The 15928-nt window shown below is 41.8% G+C and overlaps 1 protein-coding gene across 1 annotated transcript in view; it reads left to right on the forward strand.

The window, feature by feature from the left end:
• Positions 1 to 15928, forward strand: part of baiap2a (BAR/IMD domain containing adaptor protein 2a) — a 58726-nt gene that overhangs the window by 13418 nt on the left and 29380 nt on the right. The window contains exons 2-3 of the mRNA XM_051941506.1: positions 2500 to 2575; positions 7206 to 7292. Of these exons, the coding sequence (XP_051797466.1) occupies positions 2500 to 2575; positions 7206 to 7292 (163 nt within the window). The remainder of the gene's footprint in view (positions 1 to 2499; positions 2576 to 7205; positions 7293 to 15928) is intronic.

Below are 15928 nucleotides of genomic sequence, written 5' to 3' on the forward strand. Positions count from 1 at the left end.
GGAAGAAACACTTAGGAATAAACATTTCCTTAGTGCGGTCCAGTGGGGATGTCTTTTATCTTCCCAGAGGCAGAGAGAGTGGGGGAAACCTTTTGGAGCAAGTGCTGTCTGTAGTCGAGATGGGATTCTCCCCTAATTATGCTCCTCTCCTTCTAAGATATTACTGTAGACATACACAGTCAGGTGGTATAAAAGGGAGCTGTTTGAGCATGAGTTGCTGTTATAAGACTTTGCCATGCTCATTCTCGTTGGTAGCTGTGGAATAAGTTTGTTGAAAGCAGTAAGCTGTCACAACAGAAAAACAAACAAAAAGAAATAATCAATGTGCCGTATGTATTACTATGCTCTTTTTTGTAAGAGCGTTTTTTTTTCAGGAATAACTTGTGTTTGTATCAAACGTTTTCGTTGAGCTCGTGTGCATATTTTAAAGCATAATGAAAAAACGATGCACAATGTGTGTTTTCAAAATGCAGTAAGCTACGGAAACAACAGCAAAGCTTTATATAATAATTATAGTTATAAGATGCTCCTGGACTTCTGGTTGAATAAAACAAGTACAGCTAAATAGCTGTTTTTCCTTACTTTTTCACATTTGTATGCCAAAAATTTGATCAGTTTGAGAGTACTGACAATGAGAATATTGTTGGCACATTAATTGATGATAAAAAATAATGATTTGCAACATCTTTGCATATTACTAGGGCTGTTCCAATCAGACAACATGTGCCCCTGCAAAAATGTGACAATTGGCCACAGCTGGTGATGTAATGTTATTGGTTCTTTGTGATAATTAGCGCTCAACTTTTTTGGAATAATCTTTGCAAATTTTGAAGTTATTTTAAACCATGTATTGTATCCAGATGCTAGAGTCCTTTGACGTCTTTCTAGCATAGTTATAAATTCTCTGACATTTTCATATGCGACTGTTCTAATGTCAATGACATTAGATGAGAACTGCGAATCACTAAAATACAGAATCTTGTCTCAGAATAACTAATAATAAATAATGTTGGCACATAATGAGTGATGTTGTAACAATATTTCTTGCTTCATTGGCTGTTTGTGGCATAGTAAAAATAAATAAAAAATGAAGCCCTCAGACACTGATCTGGATGTTGATTGCCATGACAACGGCTGAAGCCTCAAATAATTCTGGCCAGCCACAGAAATGATATCTACTTGAATGATTTTTTTTTTCAAAACTCTCCATTCTTGTGTAAATCAAAAACATTCTAATTAAAAGCAGATACAATTAGTCAAGCAGCATCTTTTACATTTAGTATTGCACCTTTTCTGCCACTGTCCCCTTATTTTTGTAAAGCAGTCCAGTTTTTGCTGCTTCTGCTTTCGATGCAAGCACTGTCATGGAGAGGCGTAGTAAGATAGTTACTGTTGGTAATGAAAGTATCAGTGGTTTATGTCTGACTCACTGGTATTTCGACTGTGGGTGGGTTGTGCTGTACTCAAGCCACTTGAACTGCAGCTCCTGACACCACAACAAGCACACACACAAATATACTGTCCTATTCAAATCTAGGCTCTCATTAAAAACAAAAGACAGACAGCAAGATGAAGGAAAAAGACAAAAAATGTTGAAGTCTCACTGAGGATAAGAGGCATCTGATTTTCTGGATGAGCTGGTGGGGTTGTTTCAGGTTGACAGCGGTGGCATCTTGCCATATTATTTTGCCACAGTGTGGATTCGGGCTAGAAGTAGATTCTAAAGTGTTCTCTTGCAGTATTGATGGACTGTGTAGGGACTGCTGCTGCAGCAGTGTTGTGGTTGTCTCTCTGTCCCCTGGATATTCCTGACTTTCTGACTGGGGACTGGCTAATTGGAGGAAGCCCTGGAGGAGCACAGGAGGAGGAAGGAGGGGAGAGGTAGAAGAGAAGGAAGAGAGGAAACTGTGTTGGTGAGAGATGTCAGGATTCATGCATTCTCAGCATTTGGACTGACTCTGCTTGGAAGTGGAGAATAAAGCTGTATATCTATATTAGCATGCTGCTCTCACAGTGACAAAAACACTCTCCTCGGTTCTTAATTGAATAATGAAAATAACATTGCTGTCCTATATTATAAGGCACCTGCATCACCTAAAGACAAACTGATGAGCTAAAGCAGTAGGACCACCCGTTTCTAATATGCAGTGGGTCCTTCATGGGGTGTCGCAAGACCCTCATCCTGACTACAAGGCGTCTGAAAGTCTTGTAGCAGGTACCCAGGAATGAAAATGTTAGCAGCACATCCTTCAAGTCTTTTAAGCTGCTAGAAACAGACTCGTTACTTTGTGTTTCCAAAGATTCCATCCATATCGGTCTTTTTGCCCTGTATGAACAAATTTTGTGCACCTGAAGGAGATGTATGTCAGAAAGAGAAAGAGAGGCAGAGCGTGAGGGAGAGAATGAATTTAGTAAGGTGTAAGTCCTCTCTGCTCTTGACCTCGCTCTAATGATGAGTGAAACCTCCACCTCCCATTTATCTGTTGTTTTCTCTTTCAGACCATCATGGAGCAGTTCAACCCTTGCTTACGGAACTTCGTTGCCATGGGGAAGAACTATGAGAAGGCCCTAGCTAGTAAGTCATTTTTCTCATTTATTTATTTCTTGCTCCCTGTTTCACTGCTGGTTTAGACACACGGCCAAGCAAGCACTCATTTTCTCTTCCTTCATATCTACACTCATACATTTGCCTATCTTTCTTTTTTGTCTCATTAAGAAAGGACAGGAATTATCCTTATGCCAAATGGGCAGGGCTTGTCATGTGGTGCACAGCTTCTGTCATGCATGGCTTCGAACTTGTAATGGAGGTGTGTTGAGACAAACACAAACAACCTCTAATCTGATGCAGAGGTGAGATTAATCCACTGTCAGCAGTCACATTCACAAAAAGAAGTTTATGTATGTGTTTGTTGCACTGTATACACTTACAACGATGTGGTAAACTTTCCCCCAAAATGCGCAACAGAAGCCACCTCAGTCCAACTAATGACTAATAACTCCTTAGTGGGGGTTTTCCCTCCCTCCTCAAGCCGGTGTCTGTCTTTCCCCTGACACAAAAAACAAGTAATCCTGGGCTTGGAGTAGGTAGGAGACAGACTGGTAGGGGCTCACTGAGCCATTAAAGACCCACTTTGCAGGATTGGTTAAACCCAAGGGACTAAGCAGCTCTGATTTGCAGAAGCCCGAGACAGGAGGACACGTTTCCACCCATATGGTGCAATCGCTGAAATTATTCAACACCACAAATGCCAAAAGGGCTTCATGGGTATGCCTTCTAGATCTGGAAATGGGTGCGTTCCACGTTTTCCAACACTACAGTCAATCACTGAATTTCCCAGTGCTTGATAAGTGTAAAAGCAACAAATGCATTCAGCTGGGTGAGTATGACTGCCTACCAAACACTGGTTATACAATTCCCCTGAAATTATTGCAATCGACACACGTAGACAAAATCATTGTTGTCCTGATTAAAAGATGTGGTTGTTTCTCCTCTCCAGAGTGAAGGATGAGTGATGGATCACTAGCTCTGAAATAAGCCCCTCCCCTACTGATTGTCTCACTTGCAATCAGAGATCTGCTAATCCTCTCCATCTGTCTCTGTGAACCCCTCAACACACATTTCATTAGACAGAAGTATCCATATAGAGCCAGCTTATCTGCTCAGCCATCCTTCAGCTGCACACGCACACACAGACACACACACACACACACAATCTCACATTCTACAGTATCAGCAAAAAAAAGTGTCCTACCATCGTGCTTGCACAACTCCAGGGCACTCGCGTGCAAACTCACATGAACTGACAATCACACATTCACACACAGTTTTCACATCAAGGCAGGCAGGAGGTCTGCTGGTGCTCTGAGGCCTCTTAGTTCTCAGGTGTTTCCCCAGCAAGAGGGGAGGAAGGAATCATGCGCCATCTTCTGCACTTGACTCAGCTGTAATTGGGATTAGCATTAGCATATGTTCCTCAGCCTCGGAGCATTTGAGGCTTCCATCCTGGGCAACTTCCTCTGTCACAGGGTAGCTGCATCTGTCTGTTGGAATTATCCCGCCCCTGCTCGGCTATTGTTGTAAATGTGTCTCTCACCTGGTAGCTGTCTGCAGACGCAGGGCCCATCTGTCACCTGGACTGCTGTTGAATTCACCTCCACAGGCAATGGCCATTATTCAACGGAGATGGGCCGATGGTGGGGGGGACTGTATAGCAGTGAGGCAGAATTCACTGGAAGCTGACTTTGCCCTGTGTGACCTTAGCTAGATAACACAGCAGCAGTCAGAATAACGAGGGCCGAGGTGGATATTGATCTGTGTGACTTTTTTTGTAGTTGGAGAGCAAAAAGAAGAGATATGACAGCTGATTAGCATTAACCTGACTGGCAGTTTTTGTGTATGCTCTAGAGCAAAAGTCAGACTTTCTGAGTCTACACGAGTAGCTGTGTGTGTGTGTGTGTGTGTGTGTGTGTGTGTGTGTGTGTGTGTGTGTGTGTGTGTGTGTGTGTGTGTGTGTGTGTGTGTGTGTGTGTGTGTGTGTGTGTGTGTGTGTGTGTGTGTGTGTGTGTGTGTGTTCAGATTTTTTCCGATCTCACTATTGTTTTTTATTTACTTTAAGCTATTTCCCAATTAGATTATTGCTTTAAAATGTTCTATTTTCACTTTGATACCCTGCCTCTGTAGTTAACTTTATCAGTGTCGTGACCCTAGCTTTGTCTGATTGGTTATATGTCAAGACTTCCTTTGTACACTGAAGGGTAGATGGTGAAAAGCACTACTATTATTTTTTTAATGAAACATAAGTAACTAAGCAAAAGCATTTCAACACAATTTTGTGTTGAAGCTTATATTATTATGTATTTTGAAGCTGCAAATATATATATTGGTTCCAAAGTATGATTGTCTGTCTCTATGATTACTAATTATCGGTATTGTTTTTGGCCCTGAAAAAATACACATATTGATTCACCCTAATCTACACAAGTCAGTGGGTCACCCTGCCGCCCATTGTTTAGACATATTGACAATGCGGATGAAATGGAATGGAAGAGGGAAAATGTCAGCGACAGTTAACAGCATGTGGTTAACAGCATGACATTGTTTCCTTGGCGGGAACACAGTGATTCAGTGCTAATATTGAATTTTAACAGCCTTTTGTCATAGAGCAGAACGAGTCCTGGAATGAAAAATGCTCCAGTGCTTTTTTTGTTTTTGACCCGATCAAGCCTAAAAACTTTCCCACCTAGTTACCATGTTCCTCTTTTTCAGACTGATAATCGTGTTACTCACCGGATGTAGACTTGAGGTATAATCCCCTGCATATTTCACATACTTTTCTCCTCCCCTTTCGCTATTTGTGTGTTGTAGTTTTCAAAATCCTCCTTGCTATGAGACATGACTACAACAACATCCAAGCAGCAACCTAAATATTGAATATTTCAAAGTTCCATTAAACATTTGGATCATGCCATAAGACACCACTGTTTGGTTCTTTAGGTGAATCAGCCATTTGCATGATAGTGGTCACCTCCTTGTGTGCAAATGTTCCACCAAAGCAACTGCAATGTCATTATTTGCAGAGGCACCTGAGGATTAGCAACACTCAAACCAATTATAGTTGAATGTTGTTGTTGAAAAAGAAACATGCATTTTATCCTCATCAGGGTGACAATGAGCTGCAGTCAGGCTATACTCCACCGCTAAGGCAATTCTGCAGAAAGAGATCTTGCTCTCTGAGACTAGACTGACATACCGTATTTTCACGACTATAAGGCGCACATAAAAGTCTTAGATTTTCTTCAAATTGTGCGGCGCGCCCTATGGTGCAGTGCGTCCTGTGTGTGTTGTTGTTGTTGTTGTTGTTGTAAGGCGGACGTAGACCAGGTGGTTTTTTCCACGCATCACCATCGCTGTTGATCTGTGACTCTATGCGTGCCCATCTCACAGCCGATGTGAAAAAACAAGTGAAGCAAATGAACTCTGAGCTTGCTGTCATTCCGGGAGGCCTGACAAAGGAACTCCAACCGCTGGACATCGGTGTGAACCGGCCGTTCAAAGTAAGGCTGCGAGCGGCGTGGGAGCGATGGATGACCGATGGAGACCACAGTTTCACTAAGAGTGGAAGGCAGCGCCGGGCGAGTTACGCCACAATTTGCGAATGGATTGTAAATGCTTGGGCTAACGTGTCTGCTGGCACTGTTGTTCGAGCTTTCGCAAAAGCCGGCATCATTTCCGAGGCGCCGCACGGCACGGAAAGTGACTCTGACAGTGAAGAAAGTGAACCTGGCATGTTTGATGGAGGTTTAGCGCAGCTGTTCAATTCAGAAACAGAGGATGAGGACTTCCATGGGTTTGATTGATGACGATTACCGGTAAAAAAAAAAAAAAAGTGAATACCAAACTCAGTTTTGCTCCCGCTCTATTTTTAAATACGCACACTTGTGTGCTTGTTTTATCTGTGTTTTACCATGCCCGCGCCTATTGATGATTAAAAAAATGTTAGTACTTTGTAATCAATACTTAAATAAAGCACAACCAAACTCAGTTTTGCTCCGGCTCTATTTTTAAATACGCACACTTGTATGCTTGTGTGTGTGTTGTGGTTGTAAGGCCGACGTAGTAGAGGACACCATGAGAACGTTAAAGGGGGAAGTGTGGGCGTGGATTGTATATAAAACCCTCGCCATATAATCAGGTGCGCCTTATGTGTGTTTTAAATACAGTAATGGCACACATAACTGAGACTGCGCCTTTTGGTACAGTGCGCCTTTTGGTCGTGAAAATACGGTAAACATTTATGATATTGGCTCTAATACCACAGTTAAACACACATGAACTCCTGATAGATGCAAAGCCGACTGTCTCATAATTCTAGCACTAACTAGAAACATAATGTAGGAGACAACCCTACTTGTGCTTGTTTAGCTTCCCTACCAAGCACAGAAAGTAATTTCCTCTTTGCAATCAAGCATGCGGAATGATAACAGGATAATTTGTGTAGCGGCATTAGTGTTGCCTTATTTTCTGATTGCAACAAGCTGTCAATCACTATTTCAAGAACATTTGAGAAACGACAGAGGGAAAGGGAAATAAAATGTGTGTGTGTGTGTGTGTGTGGGGGGGGGGTAAACATGAAAAGACACTTTGGCAACCTTTAATTTAATAACCGCCCTGGTTTCTTGTTGTTCTTTCTTTTTTTTACTATTAGGTGTGACATTTGCTGCCAAAGGCTACTTTGATGCTCTGGTCAGAATGGGTGAACTCGCCAGTGAGAGTCAAGGATCCAAAGATTTGGGTAAGTGACTGACATACACCTAATAACCTCCTTTTTTATTTCATTTCTTCCTCTCTTCTTTCTCTTATCGCTCATGTTGGCTTTCAACTGGAGCAATACTTCTTAAAGAGTCCATGTTATGCAAAATTACAGGTTTCTGATTTTTTTTCTGGGGGTCTACTATAGTATGTTTATGTGCTTTAATGTACAAAAAACATAGATTTAACGTGTTTTTTTCTCAGTATCTGTCTGAAATGCTTAGTTTCAGCTCCTTACTCTTTAAGAAACCCCTCCCTCAAAGTCCAGTCTGGTGTGATTGGTCAGCTGGCCCAACAAAAGCAAAGCAGTGTCAGTTATGTGCTATAAATACAAATCTATGATTATAGGCAGATGGATATAGCTCTAGCGAGAAAATAGTGGCAGACTACAAGGAACATACTTGTTCTTTTTCTGAGGGAGTGCCAAACTAGCTGCTGGGCATGGGTTACAGAAATGTGTTGCATGATGATGTCAATAAGTAACATAAGAAAAGCCACTTAGCACCAAACTGCAACCTCTGGGGCTAAAAAAAGTGAAGTTATGTCACATGTTTACAGCCTAGTACAAAAAATGGTTTTGATCTCTATAGCTAATTTGCCTGTTCATGACAAATGTATTGGGGGTGAATTTTTATATAACCATCCATCCATCTATTTTCTATACATTGCATGATCCGAGCTGACGTAGGGTGAAGGCAGGGGATACTCTGGACAGGTCACCAGTCTATCACAGGGCTACATATACAGACAAACAATCTCACTCACATTCACACCTACGGGCAATTTAGAATAATCAGTTAACCTCAGCATGTTTTTGTTTGTGGGAGGAAACCAGAGAACCTGGAGAAAACCCCCACATGCACAGGGAGAACATGCAAACTCCATGCAGAAAAATCCCAGAGCCGGAACCAGGGATCTTCTAGCTGCAAACCGAACCACTGTGCAGCCCCTTTTTTTTATATAACTTACATGTTTAAATCATATTACAGCTTAAATTATGCTTAGTCAAAGGTGTGGCCACTTTTTGTGACAGTCTGTGGTCCAGAGAGGTTTGCATAGCCCACCCTCATCTGCCCACACTCCATCTCTTTACTCGTATTTTTTTTTTCTTATAATTACGGCACTAGTCAGTACACTGAACCTCAAAATTGCAGTGTAACAAAGGGTTTGCCTATTTTTTTCTATGCAGTCGATGCCGCAAGCGAAGCATTTCGGACAGGTAAAGGACAGTCTCTTCTGCGGTAAAGAACGACTCCCTTTGGTGTGGAATTTGCATTTTATAATTTTGCAATTCGAACAAGCTACAACCCACTAAAGGAAAGGGACAATCACAAGAAGCAAGATATTGGGTCTCTAATACACTTACATACCCACATGTCATCTCTCATTAGGTTTTTGTGTAAAAACCTGACAGGGGAGGAAGCATTCAGTCAAAAATGTGTGGGTTGATACAGATGTTTTTTTTTGTCTTTTTTTTAAATTCAATTTTTTACTGAATCATTTCAATCCCTACAGCAGTTCGTTGTTAGATTTTGCCCCAAAGGAAATAACTTTTTCAATTTATGCGCCGTCTTTTGACAGAGAGATGTCATCAGAAAAGACATGTAACAATGGTCAGCACAGTGAAGTAGGGGCTGAACATCATTTATTTACCACAGCATCGATGATGGGAACACGCTTTCATCCAAGCTGAAGATTACATTTTAGGGAAGCCTTTTTATATGTTTGGCCTGCCAATTTAATGTTTTCCTGTGTAGTATTGCTTTGATCCTGTGTGGAAAAATGTATCAGTAAACTAAAAGTGTTGCACCTTGTGTAGTGTGTGTCTGGGGGCATGTGTTTTACTTATAAACACAGAGGTCAATTGTAGAGGCAACACCTGGTCCTCTCATAGTGAGTAGTTTCCTAGGCGATTGCTGTCTCTCAGTGTCTACACTTGCTGTCCCCAGCCCTTGGGAAATCAGCTCCTGTTTGAAGAGATTCCCTTTGCGCTGATTGTGCATTGGACTGCTTGATCTGCCTCGAAGTAGCTGTTGATTTGACAGGGCCTTTGTTGCAGTGGAGCCGAGATCCAGTTTGGGTTTTCTCCAGCCCAGCCTACAGGGACTGACATGAAAGTGCTTTCAGGATGTTTTATTCAGGAAGCTGCCCCCCCCTCCACACCTCTCTCTCGCTCTCTCTCAATCTCGCAGCGTCTGTGAGGTTTTCCATTGATTCCAAAGTTTACAGCAGCACCTCCATGTTGAGCTGACCCTTGCTTACAGTTGCTGCCTCCTTCAAACCAGTCATTCTCAGCTGAACTTGTCACAAAAATGCACTCCATGTGATGTGACTGACAGTTGACCTAATCTCTTTCTGCATCACCCAACACTGTGATGTGGACAGCAAGGGAACTGTCTTATTTTAAATAAGAACCACTTTGAAATTTCTGTTGTTGATGATAGTTGTGTTGCTTTCGGCCAAAATGGAGAATTCTGTGTGAAAGTATATTAGTGTTCTCTGGTACGAAGCCACTCGTTTGTATGAGGAAACTGAAAACTGATTCCTTTGTCACACCCCCTGCCTGAAGAAAGATTAGCAGAGGAACTGGATATTTTAAATGACTCGTTCACTTGGTCAACAGACAAATCTTGCCAGTCGCTTGTCTGTTTTTGTCTGTTTTCATCAAGTAACACGAAAAACTGAATCTCTCTAAGCTCAAAGAATATGGTTGTGCTGTAGCAAAACATATTTCTCATTGTCTGTCTCTCTGTACAAAGTACCAGCTCCACCCAACACTCCCCTACATACCGCTGTCATTCCCAGGGGATGAACTGCTGTTTTATTTTCCACCCACCTGGTTGCGACGTGTTGGAGTCCCCACCCTGAGGTCACTGCCAGTATTCTGACCTCCAGTCCAACCGTGTGCAGGAGCAAGACCCAAAGCACACAGTTTCCTGTTTGGCTGCTAGTGGAGGACAGAAATATCCACCGATTTGAAGACTGGAAGCTAGCCTATCAAACAATAAAACATAAGATATGAATCTGAGATGTAGCTTGAAAGTTTAAATCTTAAATCATTTCAAGAAGAGATTTTTGAAACTCTTTTTGTCATTAACCTTGCTTTTCTTAAGAGATGCGGCAAAGTATTTGAATTGTTTTCCTTTTAAAAGATGAGTAATTTCCAAAGTCATGGTGACTCGAAAGGTAATTTCACCACCAAATTCTCATGTGTGTGTTGATGGGGAGTTTAAAAATAACATCCCCACCCACAAGGTTTTCAGTTTCTCAGGTCTCTCCAACCATCAGACAAATGCTGTTCTCTGTTGCTAACTAATGGTTATGGTCATGAGTGTATGGTCATGCCTCAAAGCACTGTGTTAGATACTGGAGTGACCTAATACACTAGATTTTTCACAAAGACATCAGTGTGAGAGATCAGTCACATGTTGAATCAGTTGGCATGCCGTCATGCTGTCACTGAGCTGGCTAACTCTCCTTGAAAGATAAACAGCAGATATTTTTTCTATGTTCTTTGTGCATTTGCGCATGCTCACACATGATTGTACAGTTCGAGCTCTTGTTGCACGTCTTTAAAGCTTGTTAATTCCACGGAGGCTCGGTAAGATTCGAGCTGTAAATGGTCCCACCTACACACTTAAGAGTCGGCAGCTGTTCTCCATCTCCTTCTTCCTCACTTCCCCCTATTCTTCTTTCCTCTTGTCTTTGAAACATACATTATGTTTAAAGGAAGGAGTGAAATTACCTTGTGAAATATAATTGCCTCTGTTGCGGCTTTCATCATCAGCATATCCACATGCACCATAGCCTTTCTTGAGTCTTACTTCATTCCTTCACAATACAGCGCATTCCCACAGGAATCCACCCTTGTGTGCACTGTACTGTGTGTGCATACATGTGTTCACGCCTTCCATACTCACATGGTTGTCTGAATTTTCTGTAGATAAACTTGGTGTCATTTCTATGTGTTTATACAGTACGAGTGCTCTTTTAATCCACTTGTGTATATCTCTGCCTAAAGAGGCAGAGTCTCTCTCTCGCCAGCCCCACTACTCCCACACACTCCCTCCCACATATCCTCCTCTGGTTGGGCTAATCATCGCTTGTCACTTTGCCACCCACACACACACACACACACACACACACACACACACACACACACACACACACACACACACACACACACACACACACACACACACACACACACACACACACACCTGCTCTCCCTCCTTCATTTCCCTCTCCTTCCCTTCTATCCCTCTCTTTCTGCCGTCCTCCTCTTCTTTTCATCCCTTCTCGTGTAGAAGGAGTGAGCACATATTACTTCGGTGACATTTGCAGCGTTCCAAACCTTCTAGGGAAATACACAGTGTTGTTGGGGCTGGGGATATTTACGACAATCCTCAGCAGCCAGCTCTCCTCCATTGTGTTTATATTCATCTGAAGAGAGAGGCTTGTTATTCATGACCATGTCCGTAGCCAAGGCAATTTACAGGTTCAAACTCCTCCTGAAATTCCTTGTATTTTGATTTGTCATCCTACCAAGAGCTCCTTTGTATTTGTTATGACTGATGGTAATCCAACCAATCAGTCAACTTTGCCTCCAAAGTGCTTTTTTTAAAAAAAATAAAAATCTTTAAACAAAACATGGTCTCAACTGAAATTAATAGTACCCCACTCACACGACATTGCATTTAGACATGTCGTGGTTTCTCTTAGATGTGCCAATGTTGATTAGATACTACAGATACCATTGTCAGACTTATGGTGCAGTTTTACTAAAGAATCAAAGTTAATGCTGCAGTATTGGAGATACTGGCACTCTTCAATTAATCAATTCATTAATATTAATCTCGATTACAATTACGGCTTACCGGAATTACATAAACATGATCAACTGTGATATTTAAGTTTACAATACATCGTCTGCTCATTGAAAAATGCGCTCCACATCATGTTTAGGGAGATGTCATGCACCCCTACAGCATAAGCCAAGCAGCAAAACTTCCTAGACGTTACGGCTGCGGTCCAAAGTAGATACGAGGGAGACCTGATAGGCAAAATGAAAACCAAAAGTCTGCAGAGGGTGAGCAAGTCCTTCAAAATTGATCACAGTCTGTTGTTTGGAAATATTTTGGACTTAGGACAAGCGATGATAAGTGAGGACTGTTAAGAACGTATGAGACGTGTGCCTGTGCTGCACAGCGACACAAATAACTGACATTAGCCACACTGCAACTCGACTGCTGACAATCCATTCACCTCCGTTATGCAGCAGTAAATGTAGCCTCAAGCACAGATGTGTAGCGGACTACAGAGACTTCTTTAGTTCACTCCTCTCTGACTTCCTGCATTCTCCTTTTCATTCCCTAACTTGTATTCAGAGCCAGCTGATGCTGCCTCAAGTGACAACACCCGAGGCAATGTGACAGATTTAATGCAGCTCTACTGGGAATTACAAAGGACATTTTATTTATTTTTAACATTTGAAATTTTGTAGTGTACCATTCTTGCACATTTCCTCGGGATGCACATGCGGCCTAAGCTAATGGTGCAACTTTTGCTGCAGTTTTATTTGTATTTTGCTGTTTTACAAAGTCTGCATATAGCCTTACATTTGTCCAAAGCTTTCCCATCAGAGAACTGAATCCGAAATGCTCCCAATCTATTATTCTCAAATGGTTTCTGTCGTAATTGTTAATTAAGCCTGACTTGCTAATTCTCTCAATTTAACAATGGCAAAGAGAGCAACAATAGGCCTGCTAGTTAACAGGGCAGCATGGCATGGATTGGGTCAGGTGAACAGTGCATTATAAAAAAAGAATGAGAGGGTACAGTCTGCAACACTACAAGATAAACTGACCAAGATATAGTTTGTAAAGCCCATTTTTATGCACAATAGGTGCTATCTTTGTCATACTTAAATATAATGGATATGCATGACGGAATACAAGAGTTCATATGAACCATACTAAAGGAAACAGGTTTTTGACTGCAGGCCTGTTTAAAACTCACCAGAATGGTCAGACTGTTCTTGTCCTCGGGTGAAGTAGAGTTGAGAGCTATGCTTGGCTGGGTGTGTTCACAATGCGTTCCTACATGGCTAGTGTTTCACTGTTAAGTTGCAAGGATTAGTGTGAAAGTCAGACTACAAACTCAGTACTAAATCTAGCACACCTATGTAGCACATTGTGTTTTATATCTGCTGTACTGACAGTTTGTTCTCCCCAGCCAGAGGTAATCAAACCTCTTTCCCATCATTTATCAACTTCTGTTACCTTGCTTATGGCCACATTTTAATAACACATCATGTATGATTCAGCACAAAAGCATGTCTTCAGGGAAATTACATGCATTTAAAAAAAAAAGTAGGGGGCATTATTAAACTGTATTCAACCGATGGATTGCTTAAATTGCTGCTGGGGAGAGAAGCTCCCACCCGCCTAACACACACAAAATAAGTAATATTCCTCCCGGTAATTATTTGAGGAAAAAAAGAGGTTCACACAAGGAAAATGAGGCTGCAAACTGATGTAACATAATTGTCTTTTTAGGTTAATGGACCTGGGACATCAGTATTAAATATCGGCTGGTAAATGGATGCAGTCTGAAAGGCTAAATGACATGTCTGTTGTTGAGAGCAAAGGTTATTGCTGGCACAGGAAGTGTTAACTGTGACATGCTGTATTTGAATGAGTAGCCGCATGTACACATACTGTATACACACAGCTCTCTCTCTTTGTTGCTCCTGTCTGTCTCTCTGTCTTCAGTCTGGCCTACCTCTCTCCTCCTCCAGCACCTGTCCCTGTTTAAATGAGAGCAGAGGAGCTCTTTTCTTAGCTCTGTGCCACCATCCCAGGGGTCCCTGCCTTCTCCTGCTCTATTTCTGAGTGACGCACTGCATTATGGGAAGCCAGTGGCCCCTACAGTCACCATCTACACACACTCACATTGCCCTTCATTTGGTCGTGGCAGAGAGAGTGCTGGTTTTATGAAAGTAGACAATGCAGAGATGCATAAACAGTATAAACTACACAGCGACTGTAGCCCACAAGGATGCATATAAGTGCACACACAAAACACTATGTTGCTAGGCAACTCAGTGGTTCTTGATATTCTCCTCTGGGCAGTGAGTTACAACAGTCAGTGATTTTGTTGTACTCACAGAATTTTAAAAATCTAGTGTTCCATAAAGAGCATGGCCCGCTCTACGTTCTGCTTGTCTGTTCATTCATTGTGCAGAATACAACCAGTCCATCCAACCTCTGTGTCTCTTTGTACTCCTTTGTCAAAAACAGCAGAGATGTTGCACACCTCGTTGAAGTCAGAAGTCACAGCTGAAAGCTCCGCCGTGAGCGTTTTAGCATTCAACGTATAGCCAGACTCGGCACACACCTACTGGTCAGGCAACATCGTGGGTGTGTTTGGACTGAGTCACATTATACAGTACATTAGTCTCAGCTTTTAATCTAAGCTGAGGTAATGCTAATCTTACCCATAGCCCCTATAATGATGCCATGCTGAATTTTAGTGCACTGTTTTGCGTTTGTTTTGTTTTTTTGTTTTTTTTGCACTGCAAAGGCACCACTCAGTTCACTCTTTAGTGAAGATACATATGCATTTCATCTACATTTAGAAGTATATCGTTTATAGACTGAGCTGAGAGCGACTGAGTGTCTCGTCTGTGGATGTGGAGCTCTGCCCTCCAGCGGCTGCAGACACAGAAACAACTTTTTCCTCTGTTGCAGACAGTGCCACTGCAAACTTCCAGCAATAAAGGCTGAATTCATCTTCTGCTTTGGGTAGGCTGGTAAATAAACATTGAAATGTAGCCCAATCAGTACCATGCTAATTTGAAGGTGTCCTGTATTTTGAATATGTCTTTTGCCTGTTTGGACTACTTTATTGATCGCACTTTTGAGATTAGCTAAAGTATTAATTACATGCCTCAAGTGCGCAAACTCTTGTGGAGTGTATATGTATCCTTCACTTTCACGATGGCCAAGTACACATAAAATAAATTAAAAATAAAGAAAAAAAGAAGAGAAAACTTTTACTTGGAACTATAACCCTACTACCCCTGCTTCCCCGATGTGGTGCATATTCAGATATGGATACACTCTGTGTTTAGATGCCCTGGTTTACTTAGGGCTGCCTTGCTTGGTCAAGTAGCACACACACTCACATACAGTCACAGAGCCTTCTTTGGCTTTTTTTACTCAGTTCCTTCTTGATTCTCAACATGACTGTGCTGTTTTTCTTATTGCCTCCGCTCAAGTGTAGAAGACTTGACTATAGAGCTTCGGTTGAAACGCTTTAAATGCAAGTTCACAAGAATCTCTTTTCTGCTACACTGATGTATGGCTTGTTATTACTGTATTCTTTGGGGATTTTCTCTCTCACTCCGCTCTTTGCCTCACTACCTGTTGCTCTAATTTGCCCTGGAAGAAAATTTATTTCTCTTTCATCTTGAGCCTTTCTCACTCTGAACTCCGTACCTTGATACTTAAAAGACTTAGTCGCAAATGAAGGAGAGACAAAAACACCCAGGATCTCTTAAAGTGCCCCGCACCCATAAATGCATCGACATATACCGTAATCTGTCTGAGAGTAACT

The sequence above is a fragment of the Acanthochromis polyacanthus genome, chromosome 21, assembly GCF_021347895.1.
Source record: "Acanthochromis polyacanthus isolate Apoly-LR-REF ecotype Palm Island chromosome 21, KAUST_Apoly_ChrSc, whole genome shotgun sequence".
Taxonomy (NCBI): domain Eukaryota; kingdom Metazoa; phylum Chordata; class Actinopteri; family Pomacentridae; genus Acanthochromis; species Acanthochromis polyacanthus.